The following is a 15,246-nucleotide window of genomic DNA, read 5'->3' on the forward strand; positions in this document are numbered from 1 at the left end:
ACAAATGACTTATCTGTGAGCTTCTTTATTTAAAAAAAAATCATGTGCCCTCATAATCTTTAATCACAATGCAAATATCGAAATGATCTCTTTATTTCAGGTCACGGGATATAGCCGGTGGGCGTTCATTCCCTGCCATACATTTCAAAAGCCGTTTCACTCAGATATATGTCAAGATGGGAAAAATACTTCAGTTTCATTGTGACTTTATATGAAACACAAGTTCTCACTACAAGTTCTTAAGCTATAAAAGAGCAACAACATTTTCTACTGGATTTTCATTTTCCTACATGCTGTTTAAATAAAGCAGTCCTGTCACATCGCCCAGTTTCATTTGATATAAAAAATAAATAGAAATTGGTATAAAGACTCTGTGGAGACCTACTGTACTGTATAACAAAGCTCAGTTGATAAACCCTCCCAGGACCATTTTGTTCTGATTAAAAAGCATACTTTTGTAGACGTGAGATTCAGCGCTGTTTGAATTCTAAAAAGCTAATTAAATAGAAGTCGATAAACGCCGACCTGCTGGGTCTTATGGATTCACCAGAGGAGAGAACGACAGCGTGAACTTAAATGGATTATTTGTGTAAAGTCTATCGGTTCATACTCATACGGCTAATAGCTCGGGTCAGGATGAAATTAAGCCCAGGGTTAAGTCTAAGTTATGAATTGGGGAACGGAGACTAACTAATTAAAAGTTTGCGAAGGATGCACGCTGATTGTAAATGACTTCAGTGGGTGCTCAAGCTGTTCGTGCTGTTAATTAAGCAAAAGAAGAAGAAGTGGCCGCTCAAATCATTACACAATGCAATTAATGCGATTTGCGAGGCACGCCGAGAGAACGACTAACAAGAGAACGCCGGCTCGGGTCAAAGCGAACGCTGTGATTTCTGTTTGTTTGCTAATGCATCATTAAAAGCGAAGAAGTCTCGCGCAACAAAACCCAGTCGGTCCCCACATCCTGAGACCATCTCATTGTTTCTATGGCAACACACCTCTGCCTAGTGAAAAAAAGACTCGAAATGTGTCTTTCGGTGAGGTTTCTTTTAAGTTCCTGCTTCTTTGTGGATGAAATGTACGACAGCTTGGCCTGTAAATGATGGTGGAGATTGTAAAAACCCCAGGTGAAAGATTGGGATTGGAATACAAAAGCAGAGAAAGAAAGGAAGAGAAAAAATCTCAGAGGGAAAATCTTCTCATCTCGGTGCGTCTTTGACAGTCAATTTACATCTGAGAGAATCTCACCGAGTTATGGCTCGCCTGGCTCGGCTTCCCGGCTCTTTGTAACGGTTACGTGAAACTTGTATTTAAATCCGAACTGATAATCTGCACTACAAACGCTCTTCAAAGAGCCACGTTTCTTTCAGGTGACTGCACAGTGGAACGTCTAATTGGAAATAAATCCACATCTCGTGTTTCAAGATAGATCATATTGCAGATTTGGAGTTAGATGAGTTAAAGAATGACCTCCGGAGAAGCAACTTTTTAACACGTTAATTGTTTTCGTATCTTGGCACAGAGGGTCAGTGAGTTAGAAGACCAGATCACCTTCAGCAAGCTGTAATTGAGGGCTAAGACCCCTCGATGCCTCCAAGATGGCAATATGTTGAAAGAAAATGGGAAAGCCTATCAATCTCCTGAGCGAGATGGAGATATCTGGAACCTGCATGAGAGCATGAAACATTGAGAGCAGAAGAGATCACCTCATTTACACCGTGATTGGACTTGATGAAGTGCTCCTCTCTTTTAGGAGTCCCGGTGTAGTTAACGCGCTCTCCGTTCAATCACCGCAGCTCTCAACCCGTAATAACCTGCTTTAATCCTTACTGCGGTATTATCTGATGGCCTCGGATGAGAGGAAAGAGGCCAGACGCCTCTGTGCGGTGATCAACTTTTCAACGAAGGCCATCAGGGTTGAGCCATCCACCTGAACGGCCATAAACGCTGTTGGAATGGTTTGGAGAAGGAACGTTTTTGAATGAAGGTCTCATAAATTTAGACAAGTCCTGAGAGCTCGCTCGTAATAAGGCACTTTAGTACTATCTGGTGACCGGTATAGAGAAATAACTAACTGGATGTAGTGAAGTTACTAACTTGGATGCATTTCTCAGTAGTGATGGTAACACAGCAGATGTCCTAACTGTGCTTTTATCAACAATCAAACAAATGCATTGCTAAAAATACTTAAAACATTAATGCAAAATATGTATGTACATGATTTTGTTAAAGTATGTATGTACATTTTTTATTTGTATTGATTTAGTGTCAAAATATCTGTGCCGATACTAATATTTGTTTACTTGTTATGACATCTACCGATACCAATAAGACCAATAGTTTTGCTTTTTACTAATTTTTTCAAAGTATTATGTTCTGAAATCCTGCCCAAAACAATTTTGATTGGCAGGATATCATCTGCCCTGATCATCTTCTGTTTTTAAAAATCAGCTGATTTTCGATCAGCTTTTATCTGCCGATACCGATTATAGTCCCACATATCAGTGCATCCTTGGTGTAAATGTGTCAGTTCAAGTTTAAAACCATCAGCTGATGTTCACATTACGAGTGTAGCATCTACAGTTTTGAATGATGTAGCTGCCATTAAGATAATTACTATTTGATAAAATTTGATCAACTTTATTGATCACAGATGTAAATAAACAGGTTGCAACAGCATGTCTGACCAAGTAGTATAAAAGTAAATCATAAATAAATCATAAATAATACATCATAAAATACAATTCACAACCAATGGCAGCCGATAACATCTTTTTCGAGGGCGCACAATGCGAAGCTCGTCAAAACGTCATGTGGGGGCTCGTCATGTGAAAATATGTGTTCGGCTGCAAAAGCTTCAAAGGGTTTTATAATAAACGAAACACTCACATTTGCCACATTTGCTAATCCCATGTGTAATCAGAGTTTAATGTTATGTTAGTGTCTTGCAAGTATCTGGCAAACGTAAGCGTCTCTTTTATTATGAACCCCTTTGAAGCATCTGCAGCAGGCATGTATTTTGACATGATGCATGATGCACATAGGTTCACATAACATGCCAAACACTTATTTTGACATGACAAGCAACATACATGACACTCTGAACACATATTCTGAATTTGCACCCCTCGCAAGAGAAGTCACCAGCCACCACTGTATCAAAGCACAACAACAATTGTTTGTCCGGTATCAATTTCGCGAAGCATTATAATTTAAAACATACATTTAATCTATCATATTGTATAACACTGGTTATACAATCTAATAGCAGTTGGTAAAATGACTTCCTACACCTCTCTTTATTACAACAGGGATGAATAAATCTTTTGCTAATGTTCTCTGGTTGTGAAAGCAGTCTGGGAACGTGGTTGTAAGTGAAGGTGACCTGTTTTAGGGAAGCAAGGGGATTGCTTCCCCAAGAAAAAACTGAAAGTGAGAGAGATGGAGGAAGGTGAGGATCATGGTTGCCTGGTTACTGATGGATGCTGAGCCGTGGTACCAGCAGCCCACTTTAAACTCAGTGTGTACACAACCGAGAGAGGAACAGTTGTGTGAAATTGGTTGCATGATGATGATGCTATTCTGGGCTTCCTTCCACATCTCTGCCTCCACTTTGATGAAAATAGAATTTTAAAAAGCATTTGAAAAACTTAAGACATAAATAGGACCAAATGTGCTTTTTTCTGTGTTTGATGCTGAGATGTTTTTTCAAGGTTTGAATATTTGAATATTAATGCACACTTGCTACACAATGTCATTTTTATCTGTATGGTTTCACAAAGAACCTTTACAATCTGAACCAACACCACATGATTTACCATCATGTTTTCCATCAATGATTGCTTAAAAACTGTCAATGATCAGGGCAGATTAAGTTCTCAGAATTGAAGGGACAGACTTTTTCAACATGTCAAATAAATCTTTGGGGTCCGTATGTAAAGTTTTAGCTCAAAGTACCCCATAGATCATTTATTATAACATGTTAAAATTGCCACTTTGTAGGTGTAAGCAAAAATTTGCCGTTTCTGGGTGTGTCCTTTAAAATGCAAATGTGCTGATGATAATGCAAACATTGATCACCATAATGGTGGTTTGTTGAAATCTCTCTCTCTCTCTCTCTCTCTCTCTCTCTCTCTCTCTCTCTCTCTCTCTCTCTCTCTCTCTCTCTCTCTCTCTCTAAATGGCAGTGCCCTGGTTGGATAGTGCAGATTAAGGGGCGGTATTATTATCAGATAATCCCCTTCTGACATCACAAGGGGAGCCAAATTTCAATAAAGTATTTTTCACATGCTCGCAGAGAATGGTTTATCAAAACTAAGTTACTGGGTTGATCTTGTTCACATTTTCTAGGTTTGATAGAAGCACTGGGGACCCAATTATAGCACTTAAAAATGGAAAAATGCTGATTTTCATGATATGTCCTTTTTAAAACAAAACCATCGGTATGTGTTGGTATCGCTAGATGTCATTTTCTTCTTCTTCTTGCCTTTATTTCTTTACGCCATTCCAGCATTTATGGCTATATGTCATTTTAAGCAATCAAATATCGGTATCAGCACAAAAATATTGTGTCATTGCATCTCTTATAAAAACTATCGACCAAGCTCAGAACTTTATAATATTTACAAATACCAGTAGGCGACAGACAAGATTGAAAGTCTCTAAACTAAATGTATTACAAAAGAGTTAGACTAAAGGTTTCTTTATCTACAAGAATATGCTTGGCTGTGTTTTTACATTTGAAAGCATGGCTTCAATACACTGATCCACTCATACACTTTCTCAAGCATCGCATCTTCGTCAGTCTGGGGAACAGTGATGACAGCATGAGAATATAAAGGCTATTTTTACTTCAGCGTTCATTATGCAACGTGCAAATGTTGTTATCGCTGTACACATTGTAGTGATTGCTGTATGAATTGGCTCGGTGGATACAGGAGAGCTGTGAATACTAAACATTAATGCTATTGTGGATGCAGGCTGTATTTAGAAAGTCGGCCATGTAAGCAAATTACTCTGATGTCTTACAGGGCCTCTCTATTGACGGCTTATCAAGGGGACGTCTCATCGAGAAACCGTGCCGGTCGGTAAGGGGCGATGACGGTGCCCTCGGCCCATGAGTTTCACTGGCAGAGCCTGGCTTCTCTTTCCAGTGCCCGCGTGTATCACTCGTTGGCTGATGTCGGTGGGCAGCTCTATATGGTAGGGGGTTGCGATGCTTCGGGTCGACCCACCAGCGCTCTCGAGCGCTACTCTCCGGAGGTAGACCGATGGATAAGTCTTTCTTCGATGCCAACGCCGAGAGCAGGGGCAGCGGTGGCTGTCTTAGGCAGACAGCTTCTGGTGGTCGGAGGAATGGGAAAGGATCAGCGCCCCCTAAAGGCAGTGGAGGTGTACAACACAGATGAAGGCAAATGGAGGAAGAGGTGTTCGCTCAGAGAAGCATCTATGGGACTTTCGGTCACTGTTAAAGGTAGATAAAAACAGAAGAATGGTAATTGCACTTGGGGCTAATGATGTTCCCATTACACTTCTTTAATTTGACATTTCCAGAATATTCATCAAAAGGACGTTTTGGGTGGGAATTGCATTTATGCATTTGTCAAATGTGTTGACTTGTGGTGAATTAAACTTGTACTTTTGGTCCCTAGCTGTCACTGGGGCTGTACCGTACCATTTAGGTAAACATTTGGTACCTTTGAGGTACTAATATGAACTATTATTGTGTACTTTTTGAAAGGTTTCTGCCTCAATGAAAGCTAAGGACCATTTATTCTGACATAAACTGCAATCTTCAATGCAAAAATTTGAAATTCATATTTGAAAAACATATCAGTGTTATGTGAAATAATGCAGTCATCTTTTCAGCACCTTTCCTAGCGGTCAATTTGCTTTTAGCCTGTCTGAAGGATATTTAAAGGTGTTATTTATTTACGGTGTGTTTGACATTTAAGGTGAAAGAAAGAGTAAAACCCTTTATTTTATTCATTTCAGATGGCAGAGCTCTTACTGTTGGGGGAATGGGAGCCGACCTCCTGCCCAGAAGTGTTCTCCAACAGTACGACCTTCGCAAGGACGTTTGGGCACTGTTGCCGCCCATGCCCACCCCTCGATACGACACCAGCGTCTGCCTACTGGGCTCCAAGATTTACGTGGCAGGTTTGCTGACAGCATCCTTGTGTATCTGTTATCTGTCCTTGTGCATAATAGAGGATTTTACTTTGAAAATACAGTGCATGTGGGTTTACCCACTGTAGAGATATATTTTCGGGAGGATCTTGTGAAAATGGTCCCCAGAAGTTGGTTTGTTTAGTCTGAACAAAACTTTGGAGATGCCCTTAAATATTTTTTATTCACAAAATAGCACAACATTATTGTGTACTGATTGATTGTCTGAAGGCGGCTTCATGTTCAAGTTATATTGAGTTCTCATTTGGGTTTCATTTAAGTATCACACTGCAAAAAAATGACTTTCTTAGTATTTTTGTCTTGTTTTCAGTAAAATGTCAAAAAATTCTTAAAATAAGATGCATTTTCTTCATGAGCAAAATTACCTCAGAATAACTTTAGTTTTTAGACAAAAAAATATCAAATTTAAGCGAATTTGTGCTTAAAACAAGCAAAAAAAATCTGCCAATGGAATAAGAAAATTTTTCTTGAATCAAGTGTTTATGAAAAATGTAAACTTATTTCAGGAAAAGTTTTCTTATTCCATTGGCAGATTTTTTTTGCTTGTTTTAGGTACAAATTTACTTAAAGTTTATATTTTTTGTCTTAAAACTAGACTTATTTTCCTAGGTCAGTTTTCTTATCAAGAAAATACAACTTTATTTAAGAATTTTAAGATTTTTTTACTGAAAACAAGACAAAAATAGTAATACAATACAATATAAGTAAGAAAGTCTGGTCTCACACTGCAAAAAAAAATTATTTTCAAGAAACAAATTCTTCGCATTTTGTCTTGTTTTCTAAAAATTCCTAAATTAAGATACTTTTTCTTTTTAAGCAAAACGACCCAAGAAAATAAGTATAGTTTTTAGACCAAAAATATCAAATTTAACAGATTTTGTGCATAAAACAAGCAAAAAATCTGCCAATGGGGTAAGCAAAAAAATCGTGAAAATTTTTCTTAAACACTAAATTCAAGAAAAATTAAAGAAAAATTTGCTTACCCCATTGGGATTTTTGCACAAAATCTTGGGTCATTTTGCTAATCAAGAAAAAGCATCTGAATTTAAGAATTTTTAAATAATTTTTACTGAAAACAATTCAAAAATCCTAAGAAGTGAGTTCAAATACATTAAGAGTATGGAGCAGTGGCGGCTGGCGACTTCTCTTCCGAGGGGCGCAAATTCAAAATATGTTTTCGGAGTGTCATGTGTGTTGCTTGTCATGTCAAAATATGTGTTTGTTGCTTCATGTGAACCATGTGCATCATGTGTCTTGTCAAAATAAGTGCCTGCTGCACACGTGTCGAAAATGGTTTATGATAAAAGAGACGCTCACGTTCACAAAATACTCGCAAGACACCTGTTACAAAAATTAACCATGTTTTTTTGTGGTAAACGTGTTGAAAAAATATGTGTATTGATTACTATTAGCAAAACCATGGTTTTAGTACAGTATCCATGGTGTAAGTATGGTTTTTGAAAACCATGGTTGCAGTGGCGGCCGGTGACTTATTTTTTCGAGGGCACTTGATGCGAAGTTTGTCACAACATGCCTGCCATGTGTGTGGTTCCTTTTTTAAAATATTTTTCACAAATTTTGAAATGAGGAACCACACACATGACAGGCTAAATACATGTTGTGACGAGCTTCGCATCGTGCGCCCTCGAAAAAATAAGTCACCGGCCGCCACTGGTATGGAGCTGTAAAATTACTGCAGATTACCTAAAATAATCTGCATGCATTCGGGTAAATGAGACATTGTTGTGTTTATATTCAAATTTCCAGTAATATTCTGAGCTCAGTTTCTGGCATTGTTAAAGGCGGGGTGCACGATTTTTGAGAAATGCTTTTGAAAAGAGATTCGGGCTGAGAATAAAACACACTTGAAGCCAATCAGCAGTAAGGGGCGCGTCTACTAACCGACATCATTGCGTATATGTGTGGGGCGGGTCTGGGGCTTTCAGAGATCGTGCACCCCTCCTTTAAGATCTATTATGAAAGACATGAAGACATTTGTGAGATTTCTGGACAAGATTAATATGAATTTAATCTCATTAATGTCCAGGAGAAACATTAAAAAGAGAATAAAGAGATCTCATCTGTCATTTTTCTTTCTCATGGGTCTGTATCTTCAGGTGGACGTCAGTGCAAGCGTTTGGTGAAGGCTTTTGAAGTCTTTGACATTGAAACCCGTAGCTGGTCTACTCTACCCAGCCTGCCCTGCAAGAGATCTTATTCGGGGGTGTTATGGGACAGCGCAGGGCGTCTCTGCTGGTTAGGAGGACTCAGACAAGGAGGAATACACCAAAGTTCAAAGTTTACCAAGAACGTTAACATCTTTGACACCAACCAAGGTACGCTTGCACGACGTATCGTTAGCGCGTCATAAAATCACATTCTTTCTTTTAGTTTTAAAAAAGTTTGAGCTGTTTGCTATCTGCAAAGAAAGTATGTTTCAACACAAAAAAATATATATTAGTAATCACTGATAACCGTTCTCTTTTATTTGATTTTTTTCGGATTAACTCCGAAAAATGGGGGAGAAAGATACAAGGTCTGACAAAATGTAGAACCTGCTGAAATGAGTTATTGATTTCTCTCCAGGATTTTTCGCTTTTTCTTCCCCTCCATCGTTTCCGCTCAAATCTGATCATTTCTAATCAGATTCAGCAGATGGGAAAATTGCACAGACTTTTTCGGCCCCAAGGGCGATACAAAAGTTTCTCTCCTCCGTCCGTGGGCAGAGAGGAGGTCATCTTCAAATAAATGAACATAGTACAGTAGTGTATGAATCATTTCTCCCTTTATAATTATTCCATTACCAGGGCATGTGTCTGTCAACAGGTGCATACGTGAGGGATTAAGCCCCGCTATCTAATTTCCTTCTGCCCGAATCCGCCACTGGCAATAAAAGCCCTAGTGTACAAGTCTCCCAATCTAATATAACTAGGCGATAAGATCTGGAGATGAGGGTGGGGGCGTTAAATGATGCTATTCAGAAGCGTATTGTCATCCCTTATCCATATCTCATCCTGATAGATAGATAAGCCCATCTGTTCTTTTGTCTTAAAGCAGGCTGTTGCGGCGTATATATATATATATATATCCTGGGAAAATCCCATTTCGAACGCAAGATGGATGTGCTTTTTATTCAAGGACTTATTTTGACATGATATACTTGCTAATTATTCAGGGGTAAGAAACAAACACTGTATTTCTACCTTAAAATGATATGCAGACTATAAATAATACACTTTTATTGTGTTGTTCTCTCTGAATGCAACAAAATATATTCATGCATGAGGCAGACGCTTGTATCCAAACAGATTTTCATAAAATCTTTATGAAAGTTCTTCTAATCTATGGCAGCGTGAAGCATCTTTATTTTTAACAATGTATGGGACATTCAAGTTAAACATTCTTCATTTTATTTAGCTATGTAAACACAAAGTAATAAATTTTTCCAATTTTACAAACAGATTAAAGGGGACATATCATGAAAAACTGACCTTTTCCATGTTTAAGTGCTATAATTGGGTCCCCAGTGCTTTTATCAACTTAGAAAATGTGAAAAAGATCAACCCAGTAACTTAGTTTTGATAAACCTTTTCTGCAAGCATGTGAAAAAAATAGGTCATTGAAAGTTGGGTCCCCTTGTGATGTCAGAAGGGGATAATACTGCGCCTTAATCTGCACTATCCAACCACAGCATCAGCTCATTTGCATTTTAAAGGACACACCCATAAACAGCACATTTTTGCTCACATCTACAAAGTGGCATTTTTAACATGCTATAATAAACGATCTATGGGCATTTTGAGCTAAAACTTCACATATGTCACTCTGGGACACCAAAGATCTATTTGACATCTTGTAAAATGTCCCCTTTGAAGTGTTTTTTTTATTATTATTAAAAATGCAATTTTGTAAAGTTAAACAACAGTACTACTGTAGTTGTTTTGACAGCATCATTACCGAAATCTTCAGAAGAGTTTTTTGGTCAATGACATTGACATTGAACACCATGGACTGAAATCAATATCCTGTCCTTAGCTGACAGACCCTTCATTACTCCTGTTTCCATCCTGATTCAAATCGCCAGATTCACAGTCAAACATCAATAAATGATTTCGTTTTGGGAAAACCTGAGAACTCAATGAGCTGCCCTGTGGCTACATCCCAACTTAAACAGAACCTCATCAGTAACCGATCTACACTGACAGCAACTCTGCATGCCACCCAAATAGTGATCTTCTTGTGCAATACATGAAAGACTCAGTTCCAACCGTCTGACATTATAATGCAATACACCTTAATAATGCATAGTAAACACAAAAACTGTGAAAAAAATATATGAAGAGTTCAGATGCAAAAGCACTAAGCACCACCTTTGTCAAAAATGAGACAATGACATTAACTGATATCTCGTGGCACAAAGTATACAGTACGTGACCCTGGAAAATGAGTCAGAATGAAAAAAAATCAAAAATGAGTTAGTTATATTTTGACATTTTCTATAAAAAAAATCTAAACGATGTTTGATTTGTTGGAATCTGATAAAACAATGACAGAGTTACACCTGTGGCCGGTTGCATAAACCTTTCAGACTAGTCTTAAAAGTTAGTCATTCATTTTTTTTCTTTAAGACTGATCATAACTGTTTTAAGTATGTTGCATAGAAAGGTAGATTGGTCTAATTTAAATCCAAATAATGAGACTGATTAGCCCTAATTTATTGCTAGTTAGTCAGACTCATTCTTAAGATGCAATCTTAACATCACGGCTATGTTTATGCAACCGGCCACTGTTTGAAGTTGATCGAGTCAGCAAAGTCACTGCATCCATACCTTAAAATGGTAACGTAAAACGAATAGATTTAGCACACAAAGTCAAAATCAATATCTATAAGAAAAATTTTCCCCAACAGTTTACCAAACATTCATTTAAGAAATAACCGATTTTATCTGTCGCATAGTGAATTCTTGTCAAAAAAATTTTTTACTGTAATTCTGTGTATGTGTATATATCGGTGTCGCATGTCTGTGTGCATGCTTCGGATCTGTCAGTCAGCGCGAGGAAGATCGTTTTTTATGTCTTATTGCTTTTACTATCACTTTTAACATCAATCAGGTCCCGAACTTTATATATCTTAACTCTTTTTCGCGCCATTGACGAGTTATCTTGTCAATTAAGAGAAAACATTTTCCCGCCAATGATGCTTTCCTGGCTAGTTTTTACGGTAATCTGTAATTCTGCTATTATCCACTAGATGGCGCTCTTACCCAATTTAAAAAAAAAACAATTTAATTCATTTTAAAAATCTGTGTATGTTTTGATCATCGTTCTGAATCTGATTTCTAACAAAACACATTAACAAAAATGCAGTTATTTCAGCTTTTTCCTCAAAATATTGTGTTTTTGAAGAAACCTACCCATATTGAAGAGGTTTTTAAAAGAGATTTTTTCCCATTTTGTTTGATTGTTTGTTTTATTGTAGCCTATGTTAGAAAGCAGAGTGTCTGTTCTTTCATTTGATATATGTTTATACATTTATAGAATAATTTTTCCTGGAAGGCATTTTGTGAAACTTTTGTGAAAATACACTTACACATACACTTTTTTAAAAAAGCTTGGCAGGGAATGAGTTAAATACTCTTTTAACACCAAGTCCTGCACTCTATTTTTTGATTCCTGCATGTTTTAAAACCAAAATGTCAGGCGCGCATGTGGATGGAGATGCATCTTTGTATTAGATTAAGCATTTATGAAAACGTACAGCTCTTAGAAAACGTACAAATAAAGTTCATTTTATATGTTTAATGACTATTTAGAGCATTGGGATCGCTAGAAAAGGGCTTAATGTACTTATTTTTATGAAAAGCTTAATTTCTACCAAAATCAATATTTACTATACTTTCTTTAAGCTGTAGCTCAAAATAACATTGTGCGCATTCAGACTCATTTTGCCAGCCTTGGTCACATACACTCACCTAAAGGATTATTAGGAACACCTGTTCAATTTCTCATTAATGCCATGGTGTAATGTTGTGGGGGATGTTTTCTTGGCACACTTTAGGCCCCTTAGTGCCAATTGGGCATCGTTTAAATGCCACAGCCTACCTGAGCATTGTTTCTGACCATGTCCATCCCTTTATGACCACCATGTACCCATCCTCCGATGGTTACTTCCAGCAGGATAATGCACCATGTCACAAAGCTCGAATCATTTCAAATTGGTTTCTTGAACATGACAATGAGTTCACTGTACTAAAATGGCCCCCACAGTCACCAGATCTCAACCCAATAGAGCATCTTTGGGATGTGGTGGAACTTTGTGCCCTGGATGTGCATCCCACAAATCTCCATCAACTGCAAGATGCTATCCTATCAATATGGGCCAACATTTTTAAAAAATGCTTTCAGCACCTTGTTGAATCAATGCCACGTAGAATTAAGGCAGTTCTGAAGGCGAAAGGGGGTCAAACATAGTATTAGTATGGTGTTCCTAATAATCCTTTAGGTGAGTGTATGTTTACGCCACATCCTATTCAGCAAAGCCCTCTAAGTGCACGGAAGAAGAACTGAATGAATGACCTGAGTACTTGGACTTGAATACAACACAAATGTGGCAGCCACATGCATCACAACGCCTCCTAATGTGTGCTTCAATTTACTGTATAACTTTTGATATCTGACTTTCAACATTTGCAATGTTTCTAGTTGCATCTTTAGTGATGTTGCAACTGATTACTATGTTTTGCCCAAATAGTGGAATTTTGCCAAAAAAGCTTGCATTTAGAGGGTTTTGCATCTGAACTCTTCATATATTTGTTTATTAAGCTGTGTTTTGTAGATATGTTTGGTCCAACATTTCAGCATAATCAACATTTCTTTCTCATCTACAACCTTTAATGCATTTTCACATCTGAGGCTCAATGCCCTCAAATGCTGTCTGGGTAGGGAGCACACTAGGAAAACCTTATTATGTGTGTTTTAAAACAGAATGTAAACACATTAGCAGCCTTCAGTATTCAACAGCTGTTCCTGCATCTTTGCCAATGATTGTGCTTTTGGGCAAATTAGGTTGACTGAGAAGTGTAAATAATATGCCAAATTAATGTTCTACATCTGTGAAACACAAAATCTGAGCCGCAGCGACTTCCTTTTCAAAGCAATTAAAGTGTTCGGCTCCGGTAATCTTTTGAAGAAATGGTCCGTGCATTTATTACGGCAAGCTATTGGCTTAGTTATTAGACAGATATTATATCACGCAAATGGGAAACAGTCTGTCAGCTTTAATCGACAAGTATGCCGACTCTAATCTGCAGGAAAGTTTCCTATTTGTGACTCCTCTCAAAACATTTTTAAACACATCTTAGCAAAAGCTGTCATGAAATCATACGTAAGCCTGTTCAATTTATGTCACTTCTTGTATAAATCTGACTTGATCAAGTGCGTAATTATGTTCAATGTCAAAATACATTATCTTATGTGCAAAGACTAATAAAAGTAAGCCATAGGTAAATTGACTATAGCTCTGGTGCTTTCGAAACATTGCTCTGTTTAAGAGATGTTAGCTTCTGGTTTAATCAATGGCATTGGATCCGTTTTTTTAACCATTGGCACCTTTTGGTGGTGCTGTAGTGCCATATAAATGAGACACTTGACTGTATTGTTTTACATACGTTTTGTTTTGTAGGATTGTGGCTGAAATCAGAGGACACCGTACCCTTGAAAACTAAGCGAGCAGACTTTGCCGCAGCAATAGTTCGAGGCAGAATGATTGTGGCAGGGGGTCTGGGTATGTGAGCTCTACCACAATGCATTTTTGGACTGTATTGTGTTTCTGTCACAGTTGGTGTCATCCAAACATCTGTTCTCTTCTTCAGGGCATCAGCCGTCGGTGCTGGACACTGCTGAAGCTTTCCACCCCGATAAGAGAAAATGGGAGAGGCTGTCACCCATGGCCACGCCTCGTTGCTCTGCGTCCAGCATCGTGATCCGTGATCGCCTATTGGTGGTGGGAGGTGTCAATCAAGTCCCTAGCTCCGCCCATGAGATTCTATATGTAAAAGAGGAGGAGATTCTTTAATCGCTGATTGTTTCTATTTAGATGAGAGACAAAAGCTGCCTTCGAAGATCGGGTAATTGTTACACTTAGGCCTGAAACACAAAGTATGCAAACACAGATGCAAATGTTTGGCTATGGTATTGTAAGCCAGCTGTCTCTTACGTTGTGTGTTAATGCTTTACTTCGGTGATAACAAACCTCGAGATGACAGTAGAGTTACCGTCAAATGTTTGTGCCAAAATGTTGCCTTCACATCGGAAAATTTCTCCCCCGCCTCCTTTTGAAGTCATGAGGTCCTTTGCTGTATAATTGCAATGTAAATTGCATCTTGAATTCAATTTTGATATATTTTGGAATGCTACGCATGAAATCAAATTTCGCATAACTAACATTCACATGCTTGCATGGAGTATGTTTCGGGCCTAACGTCTGTACAACAAGGTTCTCCGATGCTAGACTGTTTATATGAATAAGCTACACTATCGTCTGATGATTGCACATAATAAGCACAATGTTAGAAACAACACAGATGTATTTGAAGCTTAGGGTTCGTGCCATTTTTACAGAGCGCACAGCAACGACAATCCGCTTCCTAAAGCCAACAAGCCCAAACATTCACCGAGCCAAGAAAATAATGAATAAATACACTTCAGAAAGAGATGAAATATGTTTGAAATGAAATGAAATGAATTCAGTCGTGTCTTTATAGTCGTCTCTGTTGAGATGTTTAGGGTATTTGCTAATAAATCAACAGCTGTTTTTTAGCATTATTGTTTAGTATTGCAAATTTAGGGTGTTTATTGTGCACACCTCCCTGTGAGTTATAATCGTTTAGAACATGCAGAGTTTGGTGGCTTGTATGGTGAATATGTTTAACTAGGTTTAGATAGTATTATCTGAACTGTAGCACACACATGCAATTCTTTTTCTAAAATGTTTACAAGGTTATTATTAGCAATTTAAGGTAGCATATTAAATGTTACTGTATATATATATATATATAT

The 15,246-nt window shown here is 37.9% G+C and overlaps 1 protein-coding gene across 1 annotated transcript; it reads left to right on the top strand.

Moving 5' to 3' along the window:
• The first annotated feature begins 5,038 nt into the window (after positions 1-5,038).
• Positions 5,039-15,246, top strand: klhdc8a (kelch domain containing 8A). Its single transcript, XM_065259190.1, has 5 exons — positions 5,039-5,473; positions 5,995-6,159; positions 8,307-8,525; positions 13,871-13,972; positions 14,061-15,246. The coding sequence occupies exons 1-5, from the start codon at positions 5,098-5,100 to the stop codon at positions 14,261-14,263; spliced, it is 1,065 nt and encodes a 354-aa protein (XP_065115262.1). The 5' UTR covers positions 5,039-5,097; the 3' UTR covers positions 14,264-15,246.

The sequence above is a fragment of the Paramisgurnus dabryanus genome, chromosome 14 (assembly GCF_030506205.2).
Source record: "Paramisgurnus dabryanus chromosome 14, PD_genome_1.1, whole genome shotgun sequence".
Lineage (NCBI taxonomy): Eukaryota > Metazoa > Chordata > Actinopteri > Cypriniformes > Cobitidae > Paramisgurnus > Paramisgurnus dabryanus.